Source organism: Sorex fumeus, unplaced genomic scaffold (genome assembly GCF_029834395.1).
Source record: "Sorex fumeus unplaced genomic scaffold, SorFum_2.1 ptg000122l, whole genome shotgun sequence".
NCBI lineage: Eukaryota > Metazoa > Chordata > Mammalia > Eulipotyphla > Soricidae > Sorex > Sorex fumeus.
Genome location: NW_026606179.1, coordinates 5514586 through 5528513, shown reverse-complemented (window position 1 = coordinate 5528513; position 13928 = coordinate 5514586). Strand labels below are relative to the sequence as shown.

Here is a 13928-nt window from a genome sequence, read left to right as displayed (position 1 = left end):
GTGTGTGTGTTCTTTAAGTTAGCAAAAACAATGTTTGGGGGAATGTTTTCCTTTTGTTGTTCCCAAATGTTCCTGTACCAAGTCCCTGCCTTTCAGGCTCTTCGTAAGAGAGCCCTTTAGGAGGCGAGAGTATTTGAAAACACTGACAAATGTTTCGTTTTTTAAAAATAGGAATATTTTAGATTTTAAATGAATGTTATTAGTAAGCTGGCAATATGCATACGATACATGTATGCTTTTTATTTATTTAATTTGGTTTAGGGCAGCACCTGACAGTTCTCAGGTCTTACTCCAGGGATCGCTCCAAGGGTCACCCCTGGTGATGCTTTGGGGAGCACGTGAGGTGCCAGGGACCGAACCTGGATCAGTAGTGTGCCAAGACATGGCCTGCCTGCTTGCTTTGGACTATCTGTCCTGTCTATAACTGTCTGGACTATCTGTCTAGCCCCTGTGCTTTTTATTTTTAAGTAAAATAAACTTTAGGAAAGATGTACTGTATCTTTTAGTTTTCTTTCTTATATAAATTTCTTTATAGGGTTAATTCTGTTTGAAATTTTACTTTAGTTGCTATTTGAGAAAAAAGAAATTTACATTATATACCCAAGGATATATTCATATAAAGTTTGGAAGTCCTCTTGCATAATGTAGGTTTTTCACTCACTTTAACCATTAATATTGCAGATGTCTTTGGTGCTGTTTAGATCTTGCATTAATTTAGAAACCTCCCATCCAACAACAATGTATTTGTCATTGTTTTGTAAAGAGTTCCAAAAAATAGTTTCTTGCTAAGCAAACTTGTGGACGTCTTAGGAAAAATGAGGTATTTCTCAGCATTCTCATTTTATAAGAGTTTTCTTCTCTATTTAGGAGTGGGGGAGAGCTTGCAGTGCTCAGAGAGCCCAGGGGTTACTCCCGTTAGTGTGGGCTCTGCTCTGTGGGCCTGGTGTGTGGGGTCTGCTATGTGGGGTCTTCAGGGTTCTCGGAGAATCATGCAGTAGTGTGGGCCAGGCTCAGGATCTCCACGTGAGGCCTATTCTCCTGGCCCTGTTCTTCGTTTTTAAAAATTTGTTTCATGTGGGATTTCTTTTTGAGGGGTGGCTTGTTTTTAAGTGCTCTTCATGTTGGGAAACTTCATTTCCTTCACAGGTTCTCCGGTGCCTCAGGCCCCGTCACCGCAGTCTCACTTACTGGGTGCTAGGCTGCAGAGCGCCCCCACCCTCACTGACATCTACCAGAACAAGCAGAAGCTGAGGAAGCAGCATTCGGACCCCGTGTGCCCATCCCACGCTGGGGCTGGCTACAGCTGCTCACCTCAGCCCAGCCGGCCTGGCAGCCTGGGGACCTCCCCCACCAAACACCTGGGGTCCTCTCCACGGAGTTCTGACTGGTTCTTTAAGACTCCTTTGCCAACAATCATAGGCTCTCCAACTAAGGTGTGTTTGTTATGACTGTTAAATTAATATTTATTTTGAAGAGTGCAGATTGTGGATGTTGGCCTATAATTCTCTATCAGACCAAAAGATAAATCACTCAGCATAGACTTACCCAGGGGCCCCAGAGAGAGGTCATAGCAGCGTGCATGCAAAGAAAAGGAGAGAAACATGGAATACACACCTTATAAAGGTCTGTGGCTAGAGTACTTTGGATTTCCTGCAGAAAGGCTAGGCTGGCTAATTCAAACCAGAAATATTCTGGTTTATATTCTGCTATATTCACAGGAGATTTATCCTAAAAGGTGTATTGGGAGAGGCCTCAGGATTTGGGGAGATTGTTAGTCATAACATCTGTTAGGCAGGTTATTTCATGGACTTATATTTGCTTGTAATTCTCTGTAGGCTGATTACTAGGGCTTGAGTTTGCATGATGGGTTGTTTAGGCCTCTGTAGGCCACTTGTTCCAGCAAAACGGATGCCAAGGCAGCAATATCATGAATTAGCTTTACTAAACTTTCACAGTGGGTCATGAACTAGTATAGTTAAGTAAATGCTATATAGAAAGGATTTATAATGAGAATGACTACAATGTAGTACATACTTGCTCACTGCCATGCACAGTGTAAGTAATTCATCTGTTGAAAGTTTCCTATACATTATTCTATTAAATCCTGATAATAGGAAATCGAGGCATAGAAGAAAGCATAAAAGGGCCATTCCAGGTTACAGTGGAGTGGTGAGTCTGGAGGCAGAGCTGGAAGCTGCACCTGACCGACTCCAGCCTGTGGTCCAGACCTGCACCTGGCTGATCTGACTGCTTCCAACAGTGTAGTGATTTTCTTCTGTTTCTTTAGACTACAGCTCCTTTCAAAATCCCTAAAACGCAGGCATCTTCCAACCTACTAGCCTTGGCTACTCGGCACGGACCTTCTGAAGGACAGTCTAAAGATGGGAGTGACCTCCAGGAGTGCTCTCATTGTCTCCTAGTGCAAGGAGGCGAGAGGCAGAAGTCTGAGCAGCAGAATAAGGCGGTCTTTGGCAGGTACAAGACACCACTTTCTTTCAGCCTTAAACATAAAAACGAGGGGCTGGAGAGGTAGCACAGTGGGTTGGGCGTTTGCCTTGCACACGGCCGACCTGGGTTCAGTTCCCAGCATCCCATATGGTCTCCTGAGCACCGCCAGGAGTAACTCCTCAGTGCAGAGCTAGGAGTAACCCCTGTGCATCGCCAGGTGTGACCCAAAAAGAAAAAAAAAACATAAAAATGATAGCACAGCGGGTAAGGCGTTTGCCTTGTACGTGGCCGACATGGCCGACCTGGGTTTGATTCCTCCGCCCCTCTCGAAGAGCCCGGCAAGCTACCGAGAGTATCTTGCCCACACGTCAAAGCCTGGCAAGCTACCTGTGACGTATTTAATATGCCAAAAACAGTAACGACAAGTCTCACAATTTGTTGTGAGACATTACTGGTGCCCGCTCGAGCAAATTGATGAACGATGGGAGGACAGTGCTATTATAACTAATAGCAAGCATTTTTATTTCTGTTATAATCTAATTATGCCAAATTTTAATGACTGGATATGCTAAAGCTTAAGTAAAGTGTAGTTGATGATATGAACTGTACATTTAGAATCTCCAAAGGACATACTTGCTTCTTATAACTTTAAATACAGAGTTCTTCTTGAATTTTCTGAATGTTATTTTTGTGCTGTGTTTGATATAGTAAATTTTTTATCATTAAAATGTCTTCCTTGAATCGCTTTTTGTATATTTTTGTTCTCTTTGTTCTCTTATTTCCCATTAACCATTTAAAGGTAAAGGTAAATGTAAAGGCCCTCCCATTGATCGTCGATTTGCTCGAGCGGGCCCAGTAATGTCTCAATTGGAGACTTTGTTGTTACTGTGTTTGGCATATCGAATACTCTCGATAGCTTGCCAGGCTCTCCGAGAGGGGCAGAGGAATCGAACTCGGGTCGGCCATGTTGGCCACGTGTAAGGCGAACTCCCTACCACTGTGCTATCGCTCCAGCATAACCATTTATGACTTACATAACCATCCTTGTTACTTAAAGGTATGGTGTTTTTAGCAATGTTCTTTTCCACTATTAACATCACTCTTCCTTCTTTTTAGATCTGTTAGTACCGGGAAATTATCAGATCAACAGGTAAAGGGCCCTTTAGGACATCAGAGCAGCACTGACAGTTTAAATACAGAACGACCGATGGATATAGGTAAGAAAAACTCCTTTTAGATAGTTTGGTACATATGCATTAGTTTCTTTTTTTCTCTTGCAGATGTGTTTTCTTGCCTTGACAAAGTGTCAACACTTCATTGCTTATACATTATTTTATAGCTCTGCAGGTTAAATATGGGGTGAAGTGGGTCTCATTGGGCTGAAATTAAGATGTTGGCAGGGTAATGATCCTTCACAAGGCTTTAGGGGAGAATGCATTTATTTGCCTTTTGTTTGGTTTTCTGGAGGACTTACACCTGGTGGTGTTCAGGGACTATTTCTGGCTCAGCGCTCAGAGTCACTACTGTTGGTGTTCAGGGGTGCAAACAGGTCTCCCTAAATGTGGACCATGGCCTCTAGTTCTCTGAGGTATCTCCCAGGCTGTAGATCCATGCCTTTTCCAGATTCCAAAACATTGACCTCATTCCTTCTTTAAGTATGGTTTCCTTTACTAGTTCTAACCCCTTTACATTTGCTACTTTGAGCTGAGAAGTAGTTCAGTGGTAGTTTAATCCCCGCACCACATGGCCCTTCAAGTGCCACTGGGAGTGACCCCCGGGCATAGAGCAGGGAGTAACCCTTGAGCATAACTGGTGCTTTTTCCCAATACTCCCTCCAAAAAGCCCTATAACTGAAATTGCTATTTTTGAGGTCTGCAATTTTGTTCAATAGCAGAGTGTGTGTTTTGCAAATGTGAGGCCCTAGGTTCTGTCCCTGACAGTGAAAAATAAACATAAAAAATACGTAAATTTTATATTAAAAATAGCTGTTTTTTATAAAAATCTTTGCTTAATTTGACACAAAACCTCTTTTTTTTTTTTTTTTTTTTTTCCCCTTTATTTTATTTTATTTTTTTTAAAGTTGTAGATTTACAATTTTTTGTGCTTTGGTTTCAATTATACAATGATCAGATACCCATCCCTCCACCAGTGCCCATTTTCCACCACCATGGATAATATCCCTCCCACCCCCATCCCCCCATCCCCCCGTCTCTGTGGCAGGGCAATCCCCTGTGTTCTCTCTCTCCTTTTGGGTGTTGTGGTCTGCAAAAGAGGCATTGAGTGGCAAACATGTTCAGTCCATAGTCTACTTTCGACATGCATCTCCCCTCCTGGGAGGATCCTCCAAACATCCTTTATTTGGTGCTCCCTTCTCTATCTGAATAGCCCTTTCCTCTAGGATACCCGGCTGGCCTCTAAGTTATGGAGTAATCCTCCTGGTGCTGATCTCAGCTATTCTTGGGTATTAATCTCATACTTTGTTACTTTATATCCCCCAGATGAATGCAATCTTTCTATGTCTATCCCTCTCTTTCTGACTCATTTCGCTTAGCATGATACTTTCCATATTGTACCACTTGTATGTAAATTTCATGACTTCATCTTTTCTAAGAGCTACATAGTACTCCATTGTGTAGATGTACCAAAGTTTCTTTAACCAGTCATCTGTTCTTGGGCATTCAGGTTTCTTCCAGTTTCTGGCTATTGTAAAGAGGGCTGCAATGAACAAACAAGTGCAGATGTCACTTCGACTATACATTTTTGCCTCTCTGGGATATATTCCCAGGAGTGGTATTGCTGGGTCAAATGGGAGCTCAATTTCTAATTTTTTGAGAATCGTCCATACTGTTTTCCAGAAGGGCTGAACTAGTGGACATTCCCACCAACAGTGAAGGAGTGTCCCTTTCTCGCCACATCCACGCCAGCATCGGTTGCTTTTGTTCTTTTGAATGTGGGCCAGTCTCTGAGGTGTGAGATGGTATCTCATTGTGGTTTTGATCTGCATCTCCCTGATGATTAATGATGTAGAGCATTTTCTCATGTGCTTTTTTGCCATTCGGATTTCTTCTTTGAGAAAGTTTCTGTTCATTTCATTGCCCCATTTTTGGATGGGGTTGGATGTTTTCTTCTTGTGGAGTTTAACCAGTATTTTGTATATCCTGGATATCAACCCCTTGTCAGATGTGTATTCGGTGAATATCCTTTCCCATTCTGTAGACTGTCTTTGTATTTTGGTCACTGTTTCTTTGGAGGTGCAGAAGCTTCTTAGTTTAAGATAGTCCCATTTATCTATCTCTGTTTTCACTTGCTCGGCCAGTGGCGTGGCATCTTTGAAGATACCATTAGCTTCAATGTCATGGAGGGTTTTGCCAACTTTATCTTCAATGTACCTTATGGTTTCTGGTCTGATGTTGAGGTCTTTAATCCATTTTGATCTTACTTTTGTACATGGTGTTAGGCAGAGTTCTGAGCCTATTTTTTTGCATGTAGCCGTCCAGTGATGCCAGCACAATTGACACAAAACCTCTTTGAGGGCAAGTTTTTGTTTCCTTTTGTAAATGTCTCCTTTTTATTTCCATCTATAAGCTGTTTTTTTAGAAAACTGGATGTTTTCGATAGTGTAGTAGTTTGTACTGAATACTGGTCCTCAGAATCCCTTGACTCTTTTGTGGGTCATTTGGTTCTGACTGGACTGACTGGAAATCTGCACAATTATTCTGGAACTCTATTTGGCCCTAGTATGAAGTCACAAAGAAGACATAGACTTGGGTATATGTAAAGTCACCCTTCCATAGCTGTTTTTGAGAACTTCCCTTGGTTCTTTCTTTTCACAACTCAAGCTGTCTGCCTCAGTTGGTATTGTACCTAGCTTTTTGCATCTACTGATTGCCAGCTGATTGTTTTATTATTTTTGTCAATAAATAGGTGGTGAAAAAAATTGTTTCACAGTTTGTTTTTGTGAAATTGAATTAAAAGGGCAAATTAAATTGCGGCTCTTTAACAGAAATCATTGTTGAGGCCACACTTCCTTTCCCACCACAGGGTGCCCAGGGGAGTATGGGGGCTCTCCTTGGCTGTCTCTCAGTTCACTTGTTATTTTTACTCGGGAGTCACTCCTGGCAGGATTCAGGGAACCATACAGGCTGCTGGGGATCAAATCTGGGTCTTGCAGAGGAAGAGACCTACCTTCTGTACTATTGCTCCAGTCCCCCAAATATTCATTGTTTCTAATTGTGCCTTTGATATGAACTTCTTCATAATCTGTTTCAAATAGTATGACAAGAACTTAGATTTTTCTGTTCTCTGTTCCTCCAACCATTAGGGAAATCTGCACAATTATTCTGGAACTCTTAAAGTAATGCCCCTGCCTTGTAAGCTGGACATTCGGTGGAATTAAAACTTTCTGATCTGCTTGGTCTCTCTCTACTGACATGGAAAGTCTGCTAGACTAGTGAGCAGGCTGGCGGGAGCCGTAAAGGCTCTAGAACTTTATAATTAGGCTGCTTGAAGAGACAGTTCTTTCTGAGATGTAGCAGAAATTCTTGACTAAATGCTCCATTTCCTATATTATCTCAGGACAGTTTCTAGAAACTTTAATATATTTTTGTGATGTTAGGCTCTGTTGAACCCAGGTTTTTACAGATGTTAAGTATATGCTCTAAAGCTGAATTACATCCTTGGCCCACTATTTCTAGAGACTTGAAAATACTGGGTTTTTGTTTTTGTCTTAGGGTGGTTTTTTGGTTTTTGTTTTTTGTTGTTGTTGTTGTTTTGTTTTTTTTCAGCCCCCACCTGGTAGGGATGTGGGTTGGGGCGGGGAGGTACTTGGGGACACCGTGTGGCGGGGACTGACCGAGGCCTCTTGGCATGCAGAGCATATGCTCAGTCTGTTGAGCTATCTCTTTGGTCCCTGTTGCTTTGTCTTTTAGTAATGTGAAGGTTTGTTTCTGTGAAGAGGTTACTAAAAGTATAAATAATAAAATTTAAATGTGGGGGCTTTGTTCTTTATTCTTTGAGGCCACCCCTGGCGCTGCTCAGTGCTCACTCTATGTGCAGTGCTAGGATCTGGCTGGGCTTGACTGCTTGTAAGGCAGGTACCTTAACCCAGGTGCTAAATTTCTAGTCCATAAAATATTTTTAATGGTGATCTATAAAGAATTTTCTCATTTTTCCCCCTTTTTGGGGACACACATGTGCCAGAGATTAAATGTGGGTTCCCTCGTGTTAATTCTGAACACAGCCCTTTGAGTCATGTCCCAGGCCCTAAGTTTTCTGATTTTAAGAGATACTTTTTGGATAAATACTTAATGGATTAAAAATTAATACAAGAGTAAAAGTAGGGGGCCAGAAGGTAGTACAGCAGTTAGTACAATAGAAGCAGTTTGGCTTTTCTTCCTCATACCATGTGGTCTTCAAGCACTGTGGTGCAGCTCTGGCAGCCCCTTAGCATCTGTGTGGCCTTGCAGGCTGACAGCACTGTCAGGGTGACCCAGGTACCCCCTAGAACTACAGGGCCCAAATAGCATTGTGTCCTCAGGTCAGTACTCTGAATCGACGAACTAATTGGCCAAAAATCGCTGGTGAGAACATGGTGTTGGAATAAAGACAGATGCACAGATCAGTGCAACAGAGTTGAGTATCCTGATACTGACCATCAAATATATATAATTACCTAGTCTTTGATAAAGGAGCAAGAAATATTGGAGCAAGGAAAGCCTCTTCAAGAAGTGGTACTGGTGGGGGGGCGCCCTGGAGCAATAGCACAGCAGGTAGGGCGTTTGCCTTGCACACGGCTGACCCGGGTTCAATTCCCAGCATCCCATATGGTTCCCCGAGCACTGCCAGGAGTTATTCCTGAGTGCATGAGCCAGGAGTAACCCCTGTGCATCACCTAAAAAGCAAAAAAAAAAAAAAAAAAAAAAAAAAAGTGGTACTGGGAAAACTGGGCAGCAAAAAAATGAACTCAGACTTCTTTCTAATGCCAGACATGAAAGTCATATCAAAATGTATTAAAGACCTCAATATCAGACCTGAATCCACAAGAGATATGGAGGAAAACAGGCAGAACCCTCCATGACACTGGAGCTAATGGTATCTTTAGGGATAGAACGCCACTGTCCAAGAAGTGGAAGCAAAGATAAACAGATGGGACTACATTAAACTTAGAAGCCTCAGATTGCATGTCCTTCTCCCGGAAGAGAGCATAGCATGACACTTGCCATAACCATGCTGCCAGACCCTGCACCACGCTGTTTCACTTGGGGCGCCCTGGAGTGGGGTAGGTGAGACCCTCCCTGCCCCAAGGAACCCAGCCCTGGCAGCCTAAACCTCCAGAACTCAACCGACGCCATGCTCATGGCCACTCTCCACATGCTCAGGCTGAGCTTCACCCACAAGGGAACCTATTCCTGGACATGTGGCTGCATTTGTGTCATAGGACACACCCTACCCAACTCCAAGAGTACCGCAGCACATTTGATGGGGTTTGAAGTAGGAGGCAACCAATCTTAGAGGGAAATTTTTTATATGCACACAAGGCTCAACCTTTAAAACATGTTAGTGATCTCTTATAGAAGGGCTTAATGGCCCCCCTGGGTGAAGTACAACAATCTTCACACTCTTTCCTCTAAGGATACTTTTTTGTAGCATTTTCAGCAGTTTTTCATAATAACTATCCTCCCATTGTTCATCAGTTTGCTTGAGCAGGCTCAGTAACATCTCCATTGTGAGACTTGTTACTGTGTTCAGAATATCGAATACATCATGGGTAGCTTGCCAGTCTTTACCGTGCAGGCGAGATACCAGAAGGGGGAAAAAAAAATAAAAGGAAAAGCAGAAATCAAGAGTGGAAAGAAGAAATGGATTCATTTAGCAGTTGGTGGAGCTAAGACTCACAAGCAGGCTGTAGAACTCTATCCTCTAGACTAAGTCTATATCTCATGAGAATTCATCCTCCCTGTATGTGATGTTTCACCTCAGAGAAGGAAGAGCTCCTAAGACCTCGTCCCAGCTGGTGTTGGTGGCAAGGTGAACCTATTGTTATTGTATAGGGGTGTATGTCCCTTCTGCTCTCACTCAGTTCTGCAATTTGGAATGATGTAAAAGTCTAGCATAGTGGAGAGAATTCTTTCAAGCTGAGTTTCCTATTCAGCTCTGAACTAGGAAGACTTTCTTCTAAGGTTGTTGTTTTTTCCCTATGTGGGCACAAGTGATAAGTGATAAGGCAGAAGGTGGCTCTCTTCATCTTGTGCCAATGCAGATAAACTATCTTGACATATTGTTGGACAAGAGCAGGTTTTGGGTGTTTTGGGAGGGAAGGGTAGGAGGGCATTGGCCACAACCAGTGGTGCTCAGGGCTTACTCCTGGCTCCTCGCTCAGCAGCAATCATTCCTGACAGGGTTAGGGGACCATTTGTGGTGCCAGGGACTGAACCTGGGACGGCCACATGCAAGGCAAGTGTCTTACCCTCTGCACTATCTCTCCAGCCCGTAACAAGTATTAATTTTATTCATACTTATGCATAGGGCCAACTCAGTCTGTGATAATAATAACATAATGTATATTATTTCAATTCTGCTTTGGGGCAGGGTTTGGGGCTCAGAATGGAAACATCTGAAATATGGTGGTGGGAAGCTGTAATAGTGGTGGGATTGTTGTTTGAATATTAAATGTAATCAAATATTGTGAACTACTTTATAAAATTTTTTTAAAAATTTAAAAATAAACTAAAAAGCTTCTTCACTTTAAAAGAAAATTAAAAAAATGTAACCACATCCCCAAAAATGGGGAGAAGAAAGAACAGAAACTTCCTCAAAGAAAAAATGCAAATGGCCAAAAGACACATGAAAAAAATGCTCTAATCAACAAGCGCATCCAGTGCTGGCACAGATGTGGAGAGAAAGGGACTCTCCATTGTTGGTAGGAATGCTGACTGGTCCAATCATTTGGAGAATAATATGAATAATAATAATAATTTTTTCTCATAAAGCTAGAAATTGAACTTCCATATGACCCAGCAATACGACTTCTGGGAATTTACCATAGGGGCCCCAAAAACACACAGCAGAAATGCCATCTGCACTTCTATATTTATTGCAGCACTATTCACTGTAGTCAGAATCTGGAAACAATCTGAGTGCCCCAGAACAGAGGCCTGGTTAAAGAAACTATGGTACAGCTACACAATGGAATACTATGCAACTGTTAGGAAAAAATGAAGTCATGAAATTTGCTTAGAAATGGATGGATATGGAGGTATCATGCTGAGTGAAATGAGTTAGGAGAGGGACATACATAATATGATTGCACTCATTTGTGGGATATAAAAAACATAATAGGAGCTTAATAGCCAAGGACAATAGAAATAAGGATTGTTCCATGTTTGGAAACCTGCTTCAAATGCTTGGGGAAAAGACAGTTGGGATAGAGAAGGGACCACCGTGACAAAGATAGTTGGAAATGATCACTCTGCTTAAGAACTGTGCTGAAAGTAGGTAAAGGAATGAACATGATAACTTCTCAGTATCTATATTGCGAATCATAAGGCCCAAAAGGAAAGAAAGAGTGAGTGAGTGAGGTGTGTGTGGGGGGCGGGGGAACTGGTGGTGGAAAATGTACACTGATGGAGGGATGGGTGTTAGAACATATGTGATTGAAACTGGATCATGTATTACAGGGAAAAAGGAAATTGCTAATGGGGCCCCCAGATCTCCTAAGCGTTGCTTGGGAGCCCCGCCTACCTAGTAACTCTATAATATCAGGCCAAGATGTAATCAATATTAAAGTAATGTAACAATTTATTGTAGCCCCTGCAGGAGTCTGTGGTGTTGTGCTGGCACCTCCTGTAGGAGCTGGAGCGAGTTCCCGGGCGGTTTTGTTCACTGTCGGATCTCCTCCACACTGTGCCACGGGCCCAGCTTGTGCTCATATGGTCCTTCGAACAAGAACAACCTCAGGTGAGGAGTGTTTATCTTACTACAGTCTTTAGCAAGTATTTGCAATGTAGCCTTTTGATGATGACTGGTAGACAAGTCTTTTAATCTGTTTGGGCTTCAGTTTTTTCTTTTCTTTCATTTTTATAAAATTATTCATCATCATGATGAACATTGTTATTGGTGTTAGAATACTGAATTTGTTGCGTTCAGTATACCAACACCAATCCCTCCACCATTGCACTTTCCCGCCACCATTATTTCCAGTTTTCCCAACCACCCTTCAAGACTGCCCCTGTAGCAGATCCTGAATATTTTTTTAAACTTTAGAAATGTATATGATATTAAAGCAGAATATCAACAATATCAAAATATCAAAAAGCCAAAGCCATGCTGAGACCACTCTCCACACGCTTGGACGAGGAACCAGGAGAGGAACCCAGGTGTGCGGGACCCAGGGCTGAGATCTCCAAGCCTGCTCAGTTCGGGACTGGGCCTCCTCCACCCAGCTCCCCCACCTTCCAGTAGCTAGACAGTTACACCCACCAATTGCCATGTAACCCCATCAACAGCCAGGATCCAGAGACTCTAAAACCAAGCTCCCGGAAGCCACAGCCACATGACCTCTTATTCTCTAGTTCTCACTCTCAGAGAACCCGGCAGGCTACTGAGAGTATCATACCTGCCTATATGCCTGATTAGGAACACCTGTAAAGGTGATTAGAGGCTGCCCCAAAAGCTTCCATCCCTCTTGGAGAGCCCGGCAAGCTACCGAGAGTATCCGGCCGCACAGCAGAGCCTGACAAGCTAACCGTGGCGTACTTGATATGTCAAAAACAGTAACAATGAATGGTCCTCATTCCTCTGATCTTGAAGGAACCCCCAATATGTCATCGGGCTACACAAGCACGTGACAGGGATGAATGGAGATGTTACTGGGCCCGCTCAAGCGAATCAGTGAATGTAAACTCACACAAGTAAGGGGGGCACGGCACTCACAGTGGCGATGGCTCTATCTCTCCTGCCGCCCGCGTTCGGTAGTCTCACCCTTCTCCCACCCCAGAGAGGTCGATGGCGATGGTCAGGCGGAGGAAGGAAATGAGGGCCAGGCTGGTTGGTATTAGTAGCAGTTTATTTCATTCCTCTCTCCATCTACACCAGTCTCTCTTGTCTGTCTCTGCTTCTGTCTCTGCTCTTGTCTCTCTCTCCTTCTGTCTCTGTTCTGTCTCTGCTTCTGTCTCTGCTCCCCCTGCCCAATCTACAGTCTCATTATATCTCTCCCCAAGAGGAATTGGGGAAACAATTACACATATCACAATCAGTAGGGGTAGAAATCAATAGGGGTAGAAATCTTAGCATCAGGGAAGGCCGCTCCTAGGACAGATCCTTTCTCAGCAGGAGGACCCACCCTAGAGCGGAATCCCAAGGGTGTGTCTCACCGCTCCTTGTCCACAAGCATATAAGAATATAATATAAATCATTTTGTATGGATACAGTAAGAAATATCTTAAACTTATAGAATTGCTCTCCTAGGGCCATCTCGATCTCAGACTACAGTGTTCAGGCCAGATAGTCTTTCCCACCCCTAGCAGGATCCTAGTCTCGTCGTTACTTTTGGATCATGACAGCATTTGTCTATGATCAAACTCTTAACTTATAGTTAAGAATCATGGCACTTTGGCCTGGCCCATTTCGATGCCAGGGTAGCTCACTGCTTGCCCTGGGTCCATTCAGTCCCTCGTCGGGACCCTGCTTTTGGGGTGTTAGGAACTAAGGGCAACTGAGGCTTAAGTCGAGAAAGCAGATGCCCGGGAGTGAATAATATTCAAAGCCAATCAAATCCTAAGTTATAAAGCGTAATGTTAACGGTCTTCCTGTATCTATACAAAAAGGTTATTACTTTAAAGTAAACTGTTCATAAGGCATAAGGAGAGGAGAAAGGCAATATTTCACTCATACATATAAAATCATAGATTTCTGGGAAACTGACCTTACAAATTAACAAAGTCTGATTAAGGAGAAAGCTGATTAACTGGGTGGGAAGGAGAGCATAGGGAAGACTGTTTACATGTAAACACAATGGAAGTGGAAGTGCCTCTGGAGCACTGTGGTGGGTGTAACCAGATTAATGGGTGTAACCAGATAAACCTAAGCTTCTTGTGAGAGAAGGGCAAAGCAATGTTATCCTACAAATGAACAACGGGATGATAGTGATTAAAGCAATATAACATAAGTGTGACTTCTCCATGAGGAAGCAGTGCTTCATATTTGTGGTGCTTCTTAGCTTTCATTGAAGGCTTATTTATTTATTTTTACTTTAGTGTAGGGGTACTGCTATTTATTCAGACATTGATTAAAGTGATTGAATTGGGCATGAACTCAACATTTCTTTTTTGTTAATTGAAATTTTAATATCTGTGAGAGACCATTACAAAGCTGTTCACAATTGGGTTTCAGTCATACAATGATCTAGCACCCATCCCTCCACCAGAGTACATCTCCCACCACCAACGTCCCCTGTTTCCCTACCACCATTCCCCAACACCCCA

General features: G+C 42.9%; 1 protein-coding gene across 3 annotated transcripts in view; it reads left to right on the top strand.

Annotated features, from left to right (window-relative positions):
- ULK2 (unc-51 like autophagy activating kinase 2) overlaps positions 1–13928 on the top strand; it is a 124230-nt gene that overhangs the window by 96961 nt on the left and 13341 nt on the right. For all 3 annotated transcript variants that reach the window (XR_008795380.1, XM_056136875.1, XM_056136874.1), the window contains exons 18-21: positions 1147–1433; positions 2288–2475; positions 3565–3665; positions 11254–11403. Coding sequence is in view for 2 of the 3 variants with exons in the window: in XM_056136875.1 (XP_055992850.1) it covers positions 1147–1433; positions 2288–2475; positions 3565–3665; positions 11254–11403 (726 nt within the window). In the remaining variant the exon portion in view is untranslated. The remainder of the gene's footprint in view (positions 1–1146; positions 1434–2287; positions 2476–3564; positions 3666–11253; positions 11404–13928) is intronic.